General features: G+C 42.5%; 1 protein-coding gene across 1 annotated transcript; it reads right to left on the bottom strand.

Annotated features, from left to right (window-relative positions):
- Positions 1-40: 40 nt before the first annotated feature.
- Positions 41-19,749, bottom strand: LOC123743521 (cytosolic 5'-nucleotidase 1A-like). Its single transcript, XM_082976179.1, has 5 exons — positions 19,710-19,749; positions 18,384-18,506; positions 15,155-15,342; positions 13,015-13,347; positions 41-172 (listed from the first exon to the last, which is right to left on the bottom strand). Exons 1-5 carry the CDS (start codon positions 19,747-19,749, stop codon positions 41-43), a joined length of 816 nt encoding a protein of 271 aa, XP_082832305.1.
- Positions 19,750-20,823: the final 1,074 nt, after the last annotated feature.

A 20,823-nucleotide genomic window follows, 5' to 3' on the forward strand; every position in this document is an offset into this window, starting at 1 on the left:
CAGAAGGGGAAACGCAACACCTGGCATGAGCGGCTCATTCTCATGCTCTTGTTGATTCATGTAGGCCATTGTACTTCTCGACTCCCTCTTCCTCATAGATCTTCCGCTCCTCAACCATGTTGAAAAGTGTTCGAGAGGAGACGGCGATTGTCATGGCATTTTGGGATTTGGGCTATTTGGAAAACAAGATTATAAAGCAAAAGTGTTTATTAAATAAATTAGCAATATTGTACATGTAAAGATAATGATTTTATAGGCAAAAGGCAAACAACAGCTGCAAATGTAAAAATGTATCACTTACGGGTTTAGGTTTCTTTGTTTTTGAACTGTCAGAACAGGCTTTTGATGCTGCCCAGTCCTTTTCCTCTCCAGTGTTAGTGGCTGCTGGATCGGTAGGTTTGATTTCACTCATATTTGGCCTGGGATGGAAAAGTTCTAGATCTGGTAGTTCCGTAACACTGATTCCAAATGTAGATGGACAGACCAAGCGATGACAAGTTTATGGAAATGTTTGGATGAGCGAGTCTAACTCTGTTGTTCAGCATTCTCTTACATCAGATCTGACATGTCATATAACTCGCAAACACTCATGGGATAGGCCAAATGTCTCGTTGACTATCACTGTTAAAAAATGCAACTCGTTTGCCAGTTGACGTCACCTATATTGTGGTCTGTCTAACACGTTCTGACAGAGCTCAGAACGTATTATCGGACAGCAATATACAGTTGAAGTCGTAAGTTTACATACACTTAGGTTGGAGTCATTAAAACTCATTTTTCAACCAATCCACAAATTTCTTCTTAAGAAACTATAGTTTTGGCAAGTCGGTTAGGACATCTACTTTGTGCATGACACAAGTAATTTTTCCAACAATTGTTTACAGACAGATTATTTCACTTATAATTCACTGTATCACAATTCCAGTGGGTCAGAAGTTTACATACACTAAGTTGACTGTGCCTTTAAACAGCTTGGAAAATTCCAGAAAAGGATGTCATGGCTTTAAAAGCTTCTTATAGGCTAATTGACATAATTTGAGTCAATTGGAGGTGTACCTGTGGATGTATTTCAAGGCCTACCTTCAAACTCAGTGCCTCTGCTTGACATCATGAGAAAATCAAAAGAAATCTGCCAATACCTCAGAAAAAACACTGTAGACCTCCAAAAGTCTGGTTCATCCTTGGGAGCAATTGCCAAACACCTGAAGGTACCACGTTCATCTGTACTAACAATAGTACGCAAGTATAAACACCATGGGACCACGCAGCCATCATACCGCTCAGGAAGGAGACGCGTTCTTTCTCCTAGAGATGAACGTTCTTTGGTGCGAAAAGTGCTAATTAATCCCAAAACAACAACAAAGGACCTTGTGAAGATGCTGGAGGAAACGGGTACAAAAGTACCTATATCCACAGTGAAACAAGTCCTGTATCGACATAACCTGAAAGGCCACTCAGCAAGGAAGAAGCCACTGCTCCAAAACCGGCATAAAAAAAGCCAGACTACGGTTTGCAACTGCACATGAGGACAAAGATCGTACTTTTTGGAGAAATGTCCTCTGGTCTGATAAAAGAAAAATAGAACTGTTTGGCCATAATGACCATCATTATGTTTGGAGGAAAAGGGAGGCTTCCTAGCTGAAGAACACCATCCCAACCGTGAAGCACGGGGGTGGCAGCAACATGTTGTGGGGGTGCTTTGTTGCAGGAGGGACTGGTGCACTTCACAAAATAGTTGGCACCATTAGGAAGGAAAATTATGTGGATATATTGAAGCAACATCTCAAGACATCAGTCAGGAATTTAAAGCTCGGTTGGAAATGGGTCTTCCAAATGGACAATGACCCCAATCATACTTCCAAAGTTGTGGCAAAATGGCTTAAGGAAAAAAAAGTCAAGGTATTGGAGTGGCCATCACAAAGCCCTGACCTCAATCGCTATAGAAAATTTGTGGGAAGAACTGAAAAAGTGTGTGCGAGCAAGGAAGCCTAGAAAACCTGACTCAGTTATACCAGCTTACTGTGGGAAGCTTGTGGAAGGCTACCCGAAACGTTTGACCCAAGTTAAACAATTTAAAGGCAATGCTACCAAATACTAATTGTGTGTATGTAAACTTCTGACCCACTGGGAATGTGATGAAAGAATTAAAAGCTGAAATAAATCATTCTTTCAACTATTATACTGACATTTCACATTCTTTAAGAAAAGTGGTGATCCTAACTGACCTAAACCAGGGAATTTTTACTAGGATTAATTTGTGAAAAACTGAGTTTAAATGAATTTGGCTAAGGTGTATGTAAACTTCCGACTTCAACTGTACCTGCTTACATTTTTGAAGCGAGAATTTTTATTTCGTTAAAAGGTGAGAAATAATCATTTTAATCCGAATATACAATTAACATGTAAATATTATTAGTAACAGAATAAATAGAAGAATAACTGCAGATTAAATAATGCTGTAATTGAAAACTGTACACTCAATGTAGGCTACTGCCCTTTTAACCTCTCTGGGCTAGGTGGGACGTTAGCGTCCCACTCTATTCAACAGCCAGTGGAATCGCTGTTTTGTTCGTGTGTTCAGGTCACTATCCGAAGGGTAACGCGCGAGCGCATTTCGTGACAAAAAAATGTCTAAATATTCCATTACCGTACTTTGAAGCATGTCAAACGCTGTTTAAAATACATTTTTATGCTATTTTTCTCATAAAATAGCGATAATATTCCAACCGGACAACGTTGTATTAATTCAAAGAGTGAAAGAAAAAAATGGAAAAGTCTCGTGAATGCGCATCACAGTCTCACTGTCCCCAGGCAGGCCACTTACAAACTCTGCTGCTGTACTTTGCCCAGAGACAGGAGACACGTCATTCCGCTTTCTGAATGCTTTAGAGAGCCAATGGAAGCCTTAGAAAGTGTCACGTAACAGCACAGATGTTGTAATTTCGATAGAGATGCAACAGAAGGACTACAAATTGACAGACAGGCCACTTCCTGCATGGAATCTTCTCAGGTTTTTGCCTGCCATATGAGTTCTGTTATACTCACAGACACCATTCAAACAGTTTTAGAAATGTATAGTGTTTTCTATCCATATCTACTAATTATATGCATATTCTCATTTCTGGGCAAGAGTAGTAACCAGTTTAAATTGGGTACGTTTTTTATCTGGCCGTGAAAATACTGCCCCCTAGCCCAGACAGGTTAAGAGCTAGAAATAATTTTGTACCCTATTTTGTGTTTCTCACAAAATATGTTGTCTTCTCATGCTATTCGAACCCCACAAGTGAATATAGTGCTTAGGAAGCTCTCTTCATACATCACATGTTGCAAACAAATAATCTGAGCTAAGAACTCCACACATTTTTGGGAATTTATTTGCATCCTTGACAATCGCTAATCAATATCCAAAAACAGCACACAATTTCTTCTGCGAACCTATACATCGTCATCTTCTCTCTTTTGTGGCACCAATGTGAGAGTTTATGGCAGTGGAAACGGTGCTGCAGTATTCTAGTGTGTGGTGGGGGTGTGATGAGAGAACTCGATCCGGTGGAATACGACGATACGAGCGCTGATGCCTTGATCACACCGATAGTGAGAAAGCGGTAAATAGTACGCAGCATCATCTAGATATATGTGCAACAAAAGTTCAACATTCACCTTCTGCTTCCATTTCTGTCAAGCCGTCAGCACATAGAGTTTGACGCATACGTTCGATAAATCCAACGTATGCACCACACAGAACACAATGCAAGTGACTCTTCAACACAATGCTGCAAGGCTTGATGGCCCTCCAACCTGCAGCCGTTTTTTACGGTTATATTATGTGTTTGCTCTCGAGTGGAGCAGTGGGCTAAGGCACAGGATCTCAGTGCAAGAGGCGTCACTACAGATCCTGGTTCGATTGCAGGCTGTATCACAACCAGCCGTAATTGGGAGTCCCATAGTGCGGCGCACAATTGGCCCAGTGTTGTCCTGGTTTGGCTGGTGTAGGCCGTCATTGTAAATAGGAATTTGTTCTTAACTGACTTGCCTAGTTAAATTAAGGTTAAATTTAAAAAAATATAAAAATAGGCAAACGCAGCATTCCATTGGAAATGAATCTACTTCTGGTGTACCAAAATGCCTAAACACTGTGGGTGTGATCGAGGCGTTATTTCAGAGAGCGCCTTGTAAACCACGCCCCAGTGGGCAGAACTAGGCATGTTGGACTGGGACACGTTTTAATATGGTAAAAGGCTCTCATTTTACAGTGGGTTTGCAACAGTTCTGTGTAGCCTATTTATGCTAATATATTTCAGACCAATGTACTGCAGTTCATTTTGTCTTTGATTTAATAACTAAAATATCTTTAAGTAGTGAACAACAAGTCCCAGACAGTTCGCAATAGAACATACCAGAGTGGGCATTGTTTACTAGCCTAACTACAATGCATTCGGACAGTATTCCTTGACTTATTCAATTTTTTCCCTATTCTAAAATTGATAAAATATTTATTTTCTCATCAATCTTCACGCAATACTCCATTATGACAAAGTGAAAACATGTTTTTAGAATTTTTTGCAAATGTATTACAAACAAATTACAGATACGTTATTTACATAAGTATTCAGACCCTTTGCTATGAGACTCAAAATTGAGGTCAGGTGCATCCACTGTAGGGATGTTGCCAGGTTTCCTCCTGACGTGATGCTTGGCATTCAGGCCAATATGTTCAATCTTGATTTCATCATACCAGAGAACCTTATTTCTCATAGTATGAGAGTCCTTTAGGTACCTTCTGGCAAACTCCAAGCAGGCTGTCATGTGACTTTTACTGAGGACTGGCTTCCATCTGGCCACTCTACAATAAATGCCTGATTGGTGGAGTGCTGCAGAGATGGTTGTCCTCCTGGAAGGTTCTCCCATCTCCACAGAGGAACTCTGAAACTCTGTCACTAATCGTTCTCACTCTATGACAGAACATGCTGTAACGTGACACTTTCTAAGGCTCCCATAGGCTCTCAGAAGGCGCCAGAACGTTGAAAGATGACTTTGCAGTCCATGGCTGAAAAACAGTAGCGCATTTGGATAGTGGTCGATCTGAGAACAATGAGACGGGTGCGCACGTGCACGTGAAGAGTCCATTTTGCATTTTCAGTCTTTGAACGAAAACAACGACTCCCGGTCGGAATATTATCGCTATTTTATGAGAAAAATCGCATAAAAATTGATTTTAAACAGCGTTTGACATGCTTCGAAGTACGGTAATGGAATATTTTGAATTTTTTTGTCACGATACACGTCCGCGCGTCACCCTTCGTTACCCTTCGGATAGTGTCTTGAACGCACAAACAAAACGCCGCTATTTGGATATAACTATGGATTATTTGGAACCAAACCAACATTTGTTGTTGAAGTAGAAGTCCTGGGAGTGCATTCTGACGAAGAACAGCAAAGGTAATCCAATTTTTCTTATAGTAAATCTGAGTTTGGTGAGTACCAAACTTGGTGGGTGTCAAAATAGCTAGCCATGATGGCCGGGCTATCTACTCAGAATATTGCAAAATGTGCTTTCACCGGAAAGCTATTTTAAAATCGGACACCGCGATTGCATAAAGGAGTTCTGTATCTATAATTCTTAAAATAATTGTTATGTTTTTTGTGAACGTTTATCGTGAGTAATTTAGTAAATTCACCGGAAGTCTTCGGTGGGAATGCTAGTTCTGAACGTCACATGCTAATGTAAAAAGCTGGTTTTTGATATAAATATGAACTTAATTGAACAAAACATGCATGTATTGTATAACATAATGTCGTATGGGTGTCATCTGATGAAGATCATCAAAGGTTAGTGCTGCATTTAGCTGTGGTTTTGTTTTTTGTGACATTATATGCTAGCTTGAAAAATGGGTGTGTGATTATTTCTGGCTGGGTACTCTCCTGACATAATCTAATGTTTTGCTTTCGTTGTAAAGCCTTTTTGAAATCGGACAGTGTGGTTAGATAAAGGAGAGTCTTGTCTTTAAAATGGTGTAAAATAGTCATATGTTTGAAAAATTGAAGTTTTCGGATTTTCGAGGAGTTTGTATTTCGCGCCACGCCCTATCATTGGATATTGGAGCGGTGTTCCGCTAGCGGAACGTCTAGATGTAAGAGGTTTTAACACCTGCCACTTAACCTGGAAGCAAGACGCACCAATGTGCTGGAGGAAACACTAATCACCTGACAACGGAGGTCAGCCTGCAGGCGCCCGGCCCGCCACAAGAAGTCGCTACAGCGCGATGAGCCAAGTAAAGCCCCCTGGCCATACCCTCCCATAACCCAGACAACATTGGGCCAATTGTGCGCCTCCCTATGGGACTCCCGATTACGGCCGGTTGTGATACAGCCTGGGATCGAACCCGGGTCTGCAGTGATGCCTCTAGCACTGCATGCAGTACTTTAGACCATTACACCTCTCGGGAGACACCAGATTAGCATTTTCTTGTTTGCTTATGACGTTATACAGCTCGTTGAGTGTGGTCTTAGTGCCAGCATCAGTTTGTAGTGGTAAATATATTGCTATGAATAATATAGATGAAAACTCTCTTGGTAGATAGTGTTGTCTACAGCTTATCATGAGGTACTCTACCTCAGGTGAGCAATACCTCAAAATGTATTTAATATTAGACATTGCGCACCAGCTGTTATTGACAAACAGACACACCCCCACCTCTCGTCCTACCAGACGTAACTGCTCTGTCCTGCCGATGCACGGAAAATACAGCCAGCTCTATATTGTCTGTATTGTCGTTCAGCCACGACTTGGTGAAACATAAGATATTACACTTTTTTATGTCCCGTTGGTCGGGTAGTCTCGATTGTAGATCATCCAGTTTATTTTCCAGTGATTGCACGTTGGCCAATAGAACGGATGGTAGAGGCGGTTTACCCACTCGCCAATGAATTCTCACAAAGCACCCCGACCTCCTCCACTTCTATTTCTGTATTTTCTTCAGGCGAATGACAGGGATTTGGGCCTGGTCTCAGTAAAGCAGTATATCCTTCACGTCGGACTCATTAAAGAAAAAAACGTTGTCCAGTTCGAGTTGAGTAAAGTTCTTTGTCCAGTTCCAGTTGCTGTTCTGATGACCAGAAGCTCTTTTCGTTCATAAGAGACGGAAGAAACAACATTATGTACAAAAAAAGTTACAAACAATGTGAAAAAAAATAGCACAGTTGGTTAGGAGCACAAAAAACAGCAGCCATCCCCTCCGACGCCATTATCAGGTATCCCAGGGGAGTTGGAAATCACAATGTAAGTAACCTAATTTATGTCCCTCTAACTGTGCTGAATGCCTCTGCTGATCCTACAGCTATTGTATACCGTAATCATGTGCCTATGAACAAGAGTTATACTGTTAGCACTGAGGTGGTGTGCCCTAGTAGGAAGTCCACTGTGTGCAGCTCACTAACATTAATAACATGAGCATGTCTACTTCTGCTTAGCTTCCCAGTAAAGCAATGAAAACAAGCAAGCATCCCAGAAAAGTGATACAAATATATCACGTTAACATATTTAGCTTTAGAAACAAGGTTATTGAAATCAATAATTTGCAAGTAACAGATGGCATTCATATTCTGAGAATCTCTGAAACTCACTTATATAATACCTTTGATACAGCGGTAGCAATACATGGTTATAACATCCACAGAAAAGACAGAAATGCCAACGGTGGATGTTTTGCCAATTAGAACCACATTCCTGGAAAGCTTAGAGAGGATCTCATGTTGAATACTGTTGAAGAAATATGGCTACAGGTTCATCTGCCTCACCTAAAGCCCATTCTTGTGGGAAGCTGCCATAGACCAACAAGTGCTAACAGTCAGTATCTGGATAACATCTGTGAAATGCTTGATAATGTAAGGGAACACCCCCTGAAATGGACAAAAATGAATGGGATCTTATTGGCACCGTACGAAACATATACACGATGTACAATACCACACAAATGGACGTTGTTTACTTCAAAACTGATTGCAAATGCCATATGGCAAATGCCAAGTGTCACACAGCAAAAATCCAATAGATGGCGAGCGCGCTCCACCGTAAATGTTCTTATTGCAAATGTAACACAAGTCAAGACCCAAGAGCAACATTTTGAAAATTAGAAGAAAAAAAATCTAAAACTTATCACCCCCTTAAGTGTTTACCCTCAGGCCTCTACCCTACTACCACATATCTACAACACAAAATCCATTTGTATGTGTGTGTATAGTGCATTTGTTATCATGTGTGTTTATGCATGTGTCTGTGCCTGTGTTTGTGTCCCTTCACAATCCCCGCTGTTCCATAAGGTCTCTTTTTTAAATATAATTCTACTGCTTGCATCAGTTACTTGATGTGGAAAAGAGTTCCATGTACTTATGGCTCTATGAACAGTGAGGGAAAAAAGTATTTGATCGCCTGCTGATTTTGTACATTTGCCTCGTGAACGCGCATCACAGTCTCACTGTCCCCAGGCTGACCACTTACAAACAGAGTTGCTGTACTTTGCCCAGAGACAGCAGACACCCCATTCCACTTTCTGGTGGCTTTAGAGAGCCAATGGAAGCCTTAGAAAGTGTCACGTTACAGCACAGATGCTGTATTTTCGATAGAGATGCAACAGAAGGACAACAAATTGTCAGACAGGGCAATTCCTGTATGGAATTTTAGAAACTTTAGAGTTTTTTTATCCAAATCTACTAATTATATGCATATTCTAGTTTCTGGGCAGGAGTAGTAACCAGATTAAATCGGGTACGTCTTTTATCCGGCAGTGAAAATACTGCCCCCTATACCACAACAGGTTAATAACCTCTTACATCTAGAGGTTCCGCTAGCGGAACGCCTCACCAATATCCAATGGTAGCGCATGGCGCAAAATACGAAAAACCATCATTTCAATTTCTCAAACATATGACTATTTTACACCATTTTAAAGACAAGACTCTCCTTTATCTAACCACATTGTCCGATTTCAAAAAGGCTTTACAACGAAAGCAAAACATTAGATTATGTCAGGAGAGTACCCAGCCAGAAATAATCACACACCCATTTTTCAAGCTAGCAAATAATGTCACAAAAAACAAAACCACAGCTAAATGCAGCACTATCCTTTGATTATCTTCATCAGATGACACTCCTAGGACATTATGTTATACAATACATGCATGTTTTGTTCAATCAAGTTCATATTTATATCAAAAACCAGCTTTTTACATTAGCATGTTTTGTTCAGAACTAGCATACCCACCGAAAACTTCCGGTGAATTTACTAAATTACTCACGATAAACGTTCACAAAAAAACATAACAATTATTTTAAGAATTATAGATACAGAACTCCTTTATGCAATCGCGGTGTCCGATTTTAAAATAGCTTTTCGGTGAAAGCACATTTTGCAATATTCTGAGTAGATAGCCCGGCCATCATGGCTAGCTATTTTGACACCCACCAAGTTTGGTACTCACCAAACTCAGATTTACTATAAGAAAAATTGGATTACCTTTGCTGTTCTTCGTCAGAATGCACTCCCAGGACTTCTACTTCAACACCCAATGTTGTTTTGGTTCCAAATAATCCATAGTTATATCCAAATAGCTGCGTTTTGTTCTTGCATTCAAGACACTATCCGAAGGGTGACGCGCCGGTGCATATCGTGACAAAAAAATTCTAAATATTCCATTACCGTACTTCGAAGCATGTCAAACGCTGTTTAAAATCAATTTTTATGCGATTTTTCTCGTAAAATAGCAATAATATTCCAACCGGGAGACGTTGTATCCGTTCAAACACTGAAAATAGAAAATGGAGTCATCACATGCACGCGGGCGCTAGTGTCATTGTTCTCAGAATGACCACTTTCCAAAACCCCTACTGTTTTTCGCCCCGGGACTGCAGAGTTATCATTCCACATTCTGGCGCCTTCTGAGAGCCTATGGGAGCCTTAGAAAATGTCAAGTTACAGCAGAGATCCTCTATTTTCGATAAAGAGGCTACAGAAGGCCAAGAAATGGTCAGACAGGGCACTTCCCATATAGAATCTTCTCAGGTTTTGGCCTGCCATATGAGTTCTGTTATACTCACAGACACCATTCAAATAGTTTTAGAAACTTCAGAGTGTTTTCTATCCAAATCTACTAATAATATGCATATTCTAGTTTCTGGGCCAGAGTAGTAACCTGTTTTAATTGTGTACGTTTTTAATCCGGCCGTGAAAATACTGCCCCCTAGCCCAGACAGGTTAAACATATTGACATTCTGAAATCAACACCAACGAGCGATGGAGAGGAAACAGAATCACTGCCCGGCCATACCGAGTTCATTGGGCCAGTCAATTTTGCATTTCTGCAGTATTTTTGAGCATGTCAAATTCGTGATGCTAAATGCCCATTGAAACATATTGCAAATGGACAGCCGTGCACCTGGTGATTGGAATGTGTTACCAGGAGCACATTTTAAAAATGTTTTTAAATGCCTTTAGGGGGTGCAAGGGGTCTACCGGTTGGGTAGGAAGCACCCCCCACCCGTGCCCATCCAATAGGAGGCGTCCCTGGTCATTTTGGACATTTTTCAAAAAATTGTTAAAAAACAAGAGTCCCACTTCTCCCTCATCATACATGACAAATAGACCATCTATGTTGATTCATGGCTTAACACAGGGCTATATATCATTTGGGCAATATAAATGCCATTTGGACATGGTTCACTGACTTTTGGGTTTGGAAACCAACTTCCTATGATCGTACATAGCAAATGGACATAACACCCTGATTTGGCACTTTCAATACTTTCATATTGCATTTGGACATTTCTTATGGCATTTGGCAAAAAAAGTGACTTTTGACTTCGACTTTTGACTTCTTATGATATCATATTGCAAATGGACAAAACATCCTGATTTGGCACATTCAATACTTTCCATATCGCATTTGGACATTTCTTATGGCATTTGGCAATGGTTCACTAAATTTTGACTTTGACTTTTGACTTCCTATGAAATCATATTGCAAATGGACAAAACATCCTGATTTGGCACTTTCAGTACTTTCATATTGGATTTGGACATTTCTTATTGCATTTGGCAATGGTTCACTGACTTTAAACTTTTGACTTCCTATTAAATCATATTGCAAATGGACAAAACATCCTGATTTGGCACTTTCAATACTTTCGTATTGCATTTGGACATTTCCTATTGCATTTGGCAATGGTTCACTGACTTTTGACTCGACTTTTGACTTCCTTTGAAATCATATTACAAATGGACAAAACATATGCCTTATGGACAAGTAAAATAAAATAAAAAATAATGACAATAAAATATGACAAAAGTATGTTCATACAGTTCTTATACATGTGTATTTGACAAAAAAATCTAAAGAATTTTGAAAAACGGTCGAGAAAGCACTTTTTTAACCTCTCTGGGCTAGGCGGGACGAATTCGTCCGACCTACGCAACAGCCAGTTGAATCCCGTGGCGCGATTTTCAAATACCTTAGAAATACTATTACTTCAATTTCTCAAACATATGACTACTTTACAGCATTTTAAAGACAAGACTCTCGTTAATCTAACCACACTGTCCGATTTCAAAAAGGCTTTACAACGAAAGCAATTAGATTATGTCAGCAGAGTACCCAGCCAGAAATAATCAGACACCCATTTTTCAAGCTAGCATATAATGTCACAAAAACCCAAACCACAGCTAAATGCAGCACTCACCTTTGATGATCTTCATCAGATGACAACCCTAGGACATTATGTTATACAATACATGCATGTTTTGTTCAATCAAGTTCATATTTATATCAAAAACCAGCTTTTTACATTAGCATGTTTTGTTCAGAACTAGCATACCCCCCGCAAACTTCCGGGGAATTTACTAACAATTTACTAAATTACTCACGATAAACGTTCACAAAAAGCATAACAATTATTTTAAGAATTATAGATACAGAACTCCTCTATGCACTCGATATGTCCGATTTTAAAATAGCTTTTTGGTGAAAGCACATTTTGCAATATTCTAAGTACATAGCCCAGCCATCACGGGCTAGCTATTTAGACACCCAGCAAGTTTAGCCTTCACCAAAATCAGATTTACTATTAAAAAAGTTTGATTACCTTTGTTGTCTTCGTCAGAATGCACTCCCAGGACTGCTACTTCAATAACAAATGTTGGTTTGGTCCAAAATAATCCATCGTTATAGCCAAATAGTGGCGTTTTGTTCGTGCGTTCCAGACACTATCCGAAATAGTAAAGAAGTGTCGCGCGCATGGCGCAATTCGTGACAATAAAATTCTAAATATTCCATTACCGTACTTCGAAGCATGTCAACCGCTGTTTAAAATCAATTTTTACGACACTTTTCTCGTAGAAAAGCGATAATATTCCGACAGGGAATCTCCTTTTCGGCAAACAGAGGAAAAAATCCCAAAGGCGGGGGCGGTCGGGGTCACGCGCATAAGGCCAGCGTCCCACCTAGCCCATAGAGGTTAATAGAACATATGAACCATTTTACATTACAGTAAAAGGGTACAGTATAGAAAACATAGTTGACACATCCTGATGTCCTCTAAAGACGACATTACAGTATAAACAACCTTTTACTTAGCTCTACTAGTGTCACGTCCTGACCAGCAGATGGAGCTATTGGATTAGTTTTGGGGTCAGGACGTGACAGTTTTGTGTGTGTGAATGTTTGTGTTGGTGATTGGGACTTCCAATTGAAGGCAGGTGTGTTGAGTTGCCTTTGATTGGAAGTCCTATATAGGTGTGTGTGTTTTTCTTTGGGGTTGTGGGAAGTTGTTTTTGCACTGCGTTTGTAGAGCCTGTAAAACTGTTGCTGTTGTCATCTTTATTGTTTTGTCAGTGAATACTTTACTCTTTTGAAATTAAAACCATGAGTATTCACATTCTCGCTGCGCCTTGGTCCTCTTCTCTCCAGTACGACATTTTCCGTGACGAGTACGACATTTTTTGTGACAACTAGGAGGCTCTCTACCTCATGTCTTTGACATCTTTGGCTGCTCAATAAGTTCCCCCTTGTGATGGTAACCAGCTCCTTGGCTCCCTCAATGTGGAACATTTGGTTGTCAAAGAATATGTGGGGCCGGATCTTCTGCAAGAGTGGCCCTTTGGGGGCCCTGGCAAGGAACAGGGCCTTGTCGATCTCCAGGCCCCAGCTCCTGAGGGTCTTGAGGACACAGGCCCCTGAGCTGGCTGCGCTGCGGGCTGTTACCAGGTAGGTACGAATGGGGCAGGTCATACGCTCATTCTTGACATAGAACCTTCTCTGGAGCTTCCCCGGCGCCTCCAGGAAACACTTCAAGGGACCCTGAGTGAATGATTGAGACATAGGGTTGGCTTAGCCTGTTAGGGCTAGGGGGCAGCATTGACACGGCTGGATAAAAAACATACCCGATTTAATCTGGTTACCACTCCTACCCAGTAACTAGAATATGCATATACTTATTACATATGGATAGAAAACACCCTAAATTTTCTAAAACTGTTTGAATGGTGTCTGTGAGTATAACAGAACTCAAATGGCAGGTCAAAACCTGAGAGATTCCTTTACAGGAAGTGGCCTGTCTGACCATTTGTTGAACTTCTTTTCCATCTCTATCATTTACTAAGGATCTCTGCTCTAACGTGACACTTCCCACGTCGTCCATAGGCGCTCAGAGCCCGGGAAAAAACAGAATGTCGTCATTCCAGCCCCAGGCTGAAACACATTATCGCCTTTCTCAAGTGGCCGATCAAGAGACACTGGCTTATGCGCGTGACCCCGACCGCCCCCGCCTTTGGGATTTTTTCCTCTGTTTGCCGAAAAGGAGATTCCCTGTGGGAATATTATCGCTTTTCTACGAGAAAAATGTCGTAAAAATTGATTTTAAACAGCGGTTGACATGCTTCGAAGTACGGTAATGGAATACTTAGAATTTTATTGTCACGAATTGCGCCATGCGCGTGACACTTCTTTACTATTTCGGATAGTGTCTGGAACGCACGAACAAAACGCCGCTATTCGGATATAACGATGGATTATTTTGGACCAAACCAACATTTGTTATTGAAGTAGCAGTCCTGGGTGTGTATTCTGACGAAGACAACAAAAGGTAATGACATTTTATAATAGTAAATATGATTATGGTGAGTGCTTAACTTGCCGGGTGTCTAAATAGCGAGCCCGTGATGCCTGGGCTATGTACTTAGAATATTGCAAAATGTGCTTTCACCAAAAAGCTATTTTAAAATCGGACATATCGAGTGCATAGAGGAGGTCTGTATCTATAATTCTTAAAATAATTGTTATGCTTTTTGTGAACGTTTATCGTGAGTAATTTAGTAAAATGTTAGCGAATTCCCCGGAAGTTTGCGGGGGGTATGCTAGTTCTGAACGTCACATGCTAATGTAAAAAGCTGGTTTTTGATATAAATATGAACTTGATTGAACAAAACATGCATGTATTGTATAACATAATGTCCTAGGGTTGTCATCTGATGAAGATCATCAAAGGTGAGTGCTGCATTTAGCTGTCTTCTGGGTTTTGGTGACATTATATGCTGGCTTGAAAAATGGGTGTCTGATTATTTCTGGCTTGGTACTCTGCTGACATAATCTAATGTTTTGCTTTCGTTGTAAAGCCTTTTTGAAATCGGACAGTGTGGTTAGATTAACGAGAGTCTTGTCTTTAAATGGCTGTAAAATAGTCATATGTTTGAGAAATTGAAGTAATAGGATTTTTAAGGTTTTGAAAATCGCGCCACAGGATAGCAGTGGCTGTTACGTAGGTGGGACGAATTCGTCCCGCCTAGCCTAGAGAGGTTAGTATTATTTTTTTTACTTTTGTCCAAAATCAAAGTAAATAATATATCAATGAGTTCCACGTTATTAGGATAGTCCCCTATTATGGATGTTCTTTAGATATGCAACAACTTGGTAGTAATATGGAAAGGGTTAGGTCTAGTATTAGGGATAGTGGGATAGTTAGTTAAAACGTTTGTTGCTAGTTAGTTGAACATCTATAAGCCCTCTATAGGGAGATAAGGAAATCATGGAAATCTGACACAAACGACCATGTCAAAAGCTAACATGAAATGGAGACATGTATTCTGCTTCAGAGTCCTCTCATGATCACCTGTGCAAGAGGTTTGTTCTCAAATTCCTTCTCGTGCTCAAAGAACATGGCCAGGCCGTGTTGTTTCACGATGATCTCCGACTCGTCAGAGAAGAGGACTGCGTCCCTGGCAAAAGCTACTTTCAGCTGTGTGTCAGAAAGCTGGTTCTCCACATCTCCAGATGCAAACAAGGTCGCTGCAACAATGCCTGTTTATAAGACATAAGGGGCTTATACATGCGCATAACAAGTCTTACAACGCACTACAACAGTTATGGCTAGATGGTATAAAGCTTCGGAAGTGACTCAAAAATTGCCATTCTCTCGCTGTACGATTTGCCAGTTTCTGTTACTATGGTAATGTCACGTCCTGACCAGTAGAGGATGTAGTTGGGTCAGGACGTGGCAGAAGGGAGTGTGTGTGTTTTATTGTTTCATTGATTTTGGCCGTGTGACTTCCAATCAGGCACAGCTGTAGAGGGTTGTGGTTGATTGGGAGTCACACATAAGTTGCCTACGTTTCCTTTGTGTTTCGTGGGTAATTGTGCTTGTCATTGTGGTTGCACCTGACAGAACTGTGTTGGCTGTCAGTTTTGTTGTTTTTGTAAATTGCATAGTGTTCGTGTAATTAAATATGACGAACCCTAACTCCGCCGCATTTTGGTCCACTTCTTCCTCAGACAGCCGTTACAGAATTACCCACCAAACCAGGACCAAGCGGCGGAAGAGGAAGGAGCAGCAGGAGTACAGAGTTATGGAGGAATGGACTTGGGAACAAATCCTGGACGGAGAGGGACCATGGACTCAGGCTGGGGATTATCGCCTCCCGCAGTGGGAGATTGAAGCGGCAAGAGCGGAGAGGCGCTATTACGAGGAGAGAGAGCGCAACGAGCGTGAGAGGCAGCCCCAATAAAAAAATTTGGGGGGGCACACTGGAAGGTCCGTGGAGCTGAGGTCGGAACCAGAGCCAGTCGGGATGACATTGGAGGTGAGCGAGGGATATGAGGCAGAGACTGTGACGGGGTTAATGGGGAAATTAGGAGAGAGAGAGATGAGAGAGCTGCTAGTATGGTGCATAAAATACGGCATTCGCCCTAATGAGCGTGTCGTGGGAATGATGTCACCTGAGGCAGCTCTCCATACTCGTCCTGAGGTGCGTGCTGGTTGTCTGGTAAAGACTGTGCCTGCGCCCAGAAACAGGCCTCCTGCATGTCTTCCCAGCCCTGCACGTCCTGTGCCTACGCCCAGAACCAAGCCTCCTGCATGTCTTCCCATCCTGGTCAAGCCCGTGCCTCCTCCACGGACCAGTACTCCAGTGGGTCTCCCTATCCTGGTCAAGCCCGTGCCTCCTCCACAGACCAGTACTCCAGTGGGTCTCCCTATCCTGGTCAAGCCCGTGTCTCCTCCACGGACCAGTCCTCCAGTGGGTCTCTCCACCCTGGTCTCTCCTGTGCCACCTCCTCAAACCAGGCCTCCAGCAGGTCTTCCCAGACTGGTGAGTCCAGGGCCTGCGCCCAGAGCCAGGTCTCCGTTATGTCTCCCCAGCCTGGTGAGCCGGAACTGCCAGAGTGGCCAGACTGCCCAGAACTGCCAGAGTGGCCAGACTGCCCGGAACTGCCAGAGTGGCCAGACTGCCCGGAACTGCCAGAGTGGCCAGACTGCCCGGAACGTCCTCCGGCCCAGCCCGAGGGGCCCTCCTGCCCCCCGGCCCAGCCCGAGTGGTCCGTCTGCCAGGGTCAGCCCGAGTGGCCCGTCTGCCCGGCGCAGCTATCGGCGCCATCAAAGTAGGCAACGCCGAAGGTGGAGCGAGGTCCACGTCCTGCACCTGAGCCACCTCCAGGATAGGTGGGTTGGGGAGGGAGGGTGTAGCACAGTGCCGTCGGTGACGGCAGCCACCCTCCCTTCCCTCCCTTATTGTTTAGGTGTTCTTTTTTGTTGGGGTATTGGGGATTTTCTTGTGTTTTCCTTTTTTAGGAGCATCCCGGGGTCTGCAACTTGAGGGGGGGGGGGGTACTGTCACGTCCTGACCAGTAGAGGGTGTAGTTGGGTCAGGACGTAGCAGAAGGGAGTGTGTGTGTTTTATTGTTTCATTGATTTTGGCAATGTGACTTCCAATCAGGCACAGCTGTAGAGGGTTGTGGTTGATTGGGAGTCACACATAAGTTGCCTACGTTTCCTTTGTGTTTCGTGGGTAATTGTGCTTGTCATTGTGGTTGCACCTGACAGGACTGTGTTGGCTATCAGTTTTGTTGTTTTTGTAAATTGCATAGTGTTCGTGTAATTAAATATGACGAATCCTAACTCTGCCGCATTTTGGTCCACTTCTTCCTCAGACAGCCGTTACAGGTAACAGCTAACTAGAGAGTTAGGTTAGTTAGCTAGCTGTGAGTCACTAGGTGATGACAATTAGCTAATGTTATTGCCCTCTGTAATAACGACGACAGGGCAAGCCAGTGTGAATGACCAGTGCACCGGCGTTGTGCTTCCCACTGGACAGCTGTACTTTCACTGAGTCGCCGGTAGCTAGTATAACGTGACCAATTTGTGTTTATTTTTGTCTAGGATTTAAGTCTTGTAAGAAATAACTCATATTGGTAAGCATCTAGACATCACCGTGATACAGTCTACCCAATGGGGTGAACATGAACGGCAACAACACCGGGACACAAAGTCCTTCATTCTGCAACTACTGTGGAACTAGCTACCTAGTATGACAGGGGGATGACATTAGGAGGTGACAGTTACAGCAAGCACACGCATACAAGCAACATTACCCTCATCATCAGTAATTTCATCATTTTACATTTACATTTTAGTCATTTAGCAGACGCTCTTATCCAGAGCGACTTACAGTAGTGAATGCATACATTTCATACGTTTTTTTTTTCTGTGCTGGCCCCCCGTGGGAATTGAACCCACGACCCTGGTGTTGCAAACACCATGCTCTACCAACTGAGCTACAGTTTTATTAACTGAAACTGCACAATTATGTTGTCTGTAAAACTAACAGTGTAATCTGAATCCAACTCATCCTCTCCAAAATGAAGTCCAAACTCTCATGGTAGTTCAATTGTAAACTCGTCCTTGGCTGTATACCATCTAGTCACAACCTATTACAACAGCATCAACCATGCATTACAGCTGTAGGATATTCTATAAAGTGTTATCACAATGTACATCTACAGTTTTTGACTTAGCATCCATGCTAACCAAAACCAGTCCATCTTAAACCAGTAGCATCACCATCTACCCTCCTCAATGGCCTCAGTGACTTTCTCTCCATCCTTGGAGAGGTACAGGTTGGTTATGTAGGCCTTCAAATAGCCAATGGGGCTTTTCCCTCCGGTCGTACAAAATCTCTCAATGGTTAAATCTGTCAGGTAGAGGGAACCATTGTTTTTTTTTTTTTATCAGAAACTCATAGAAATGTGATGGTATGGTCATCAGGCTGGTAGCCAAAGATTGCTACTACATATCATGAACAACAGCATATAAACATTAAAAACAACATATTTGGTCAAAAGAACATCATAGAGTTGGATGTCCAATCATGCAATGAAACATGAATATACATTGCAAAACAGGTAGCCATGAAGTGCTTTAAAAGGCTGGTCATGGCTCACATCAACACCATTATCCCAGAAACCCTAGACCCACTCCAATTTGCATACCACCCCAACAGATCCACAGATGATGCAATCTCTGTTGCACTCCACACTGCTCTTTCCCACCTGGTAGTAAGGATAGGTAACCACACATCTGCCACGCTGATCCTCAACACGGGGGCCCCTCAGGGGTGCGTGCTCAGTCCCCTCCTGTAATCACTGTTCACCCATGACTGCATGGCCATGAACAACTCCAACACCATCATTAAGTGTGCCGACGACACAACAGTGGTAGGCCTGATCACCGACAATGATGAGACAGCCTATAGGGAGCAGGTCAGAGACCTGACCGTGTGGTGCCAGGACAACAACCTCTCCCTCAACGTGATCAAGACAAAGGAGATGATTGTGGACTACAGGAAAAGGAGGACCGAGCATGCCCCAATTCTCATCGATGGGGCTGTAGTGGAGCAGGTTAAGAGCTTCAAGTTCCTTGCTGTCCACATCACCAACAAACTATCATGGTCCAAACAAACCAAGACAGTCTTAAAGAGGGCATGACAAACCCAATTCCCCCTCAGGAGACTGAAAAGATTTGGCATGGGTTCTCAAATAACATTTGATTTGATTTGAGATATGTCTTATAACATTGTAGGCGTGGCGGTGACATGCAGTACGTGTGGCAGAGCATTATGAGTGTTGTATGGTTGTAGGCATGTTGTACAGATGGTTGATGCTGTTGATGATGCGCAGCTCGACCTGGGCGTGGTTATTACTCATAAGGACGATATCAAACAGCTCCTCACTGTCGGGTAGAGCTGTTTCAGTCTGGAGTTCACCGTCATCAGAGCCTGCAGTGTGTGTGTGTGTGTGTGTGTGTGTGTGTGTGTGTGTGTGTGTGTGTGTGTGTGTGCGCACCCCGACCTGGGCGTGGTTATTAGTCATCAGGACGATATCAAACAGCTCCTCACTGTCGGGGTAGAGCTGCCTCAGTCTGGAGTTCACCGTCATCAGAGCCTGCAGTGTGTGTGAGTGTGTAATTCAGGGATTATGAAACGATGACACAACCTGTCTGGTGTGTACTAGACTAGACCAACTACAACCTGGCTGGTTTGTATTAGACTAGACCAACTACAACCTGGCTGGTTTGTACTAGTCTAGACCAACTACAACCTGGCTGGTTTGTACTAGACTAGACCAACTACAACCTGGCTGGTTTGTATTAGACCAACTACATCCTGGCTGGTGTGTACTAGACTAGACCGACTACAACCTGGCTGGATTGTACTAGACTAGACCAACTACAACCTGGCTGGTGTGTACTAGACTAGACCAACTACAACCTGGCTGGTGTGTACTAGACTTGACCGACTACAACCTGGCTGGTTTGTACTAGACTAGACCGACTACAACCTGGCTGGTTTGTACTAGACTAGACCAACTACAACCTGGCTGGTTAGTACTAGACTAGTCCGACTACAACCTGGCTGGTTAGTACTAGACTAGACCAACTACAACCTGGCTGGTTTGTACTAGACTGACTACAACCTGGCTGGTTTGTACTAGACTAGACCAACTACAACCTGGCTGGTTTGTACTAGTCTAGACCAACTACAACCTGGCTGGTGTGCACTAGACTAGTATTTTCCCCTTTCTGATTTTCTGTATGTTTTTATATATTTTACACTGAATGTTATCAGATCTTCAACCAAAAATTAATATTAGATGAAAGGAACCTGACTGAACAAATAACATAATATGTAATACTTCTTAAAAAAAAACTGGTTGTGCCCCATTTTGCTGCAATGACTGCAACCAAACATTTCCTGTAGTTGTTGTTCAGTCTCTTTCATCACTGTGGAGGAATTTTGGCCCAGTCTTCCATGCAGAACTGCTTTAACTCAGCGACGTTTGTGGGAGTTTGTGGGTTTTCGAGCATGAACTGCTCATTTCAGGTCCTGCCACAGCATCTCAATTGGTTTGTATCAATGTGTTGATAATACATAAAAACATGAATCAACCATTCACATCTTACTGCAATATACATATGATAAACCCTTTCTGTTCAGTTAAAAGTGAAAAAAT

This window comes from Salmo salar, chromosome 06, assembly GCF_965601325.2.
Source record: "Salmo salar chromosome 06, fSalSal1, whole genome shotgun sequence".
Lineage (NCBI taxonomy): Eukaryota > Metazoa > Chordata > Actinopteri > Salmoniformes > Salmonidae > Salmo > Salmo salar.

Coding starts and splice junctions, on each gene's coding strand:
- LOC123743521 (XM_082976179.1), bottom strand. CDS start 19,749: ATGACGGTGAACTCCAGACTGAGGCAGCTCTACCCCGACA. Junction 15,343..18,383: donor CACTGAGGCCATTGAGGAGG/GTAGATGGTGAT, acceptor TCTTATAAACAG/GCATTGTTGCAGCGACCTTG. Junction 13,348..15,154: donor AGAACAAACCTCTTGCACAG/GTGATCATGAGA, acceptor TCATTCACTCAG/GGTCCCTTGAAGTGTTTCCT.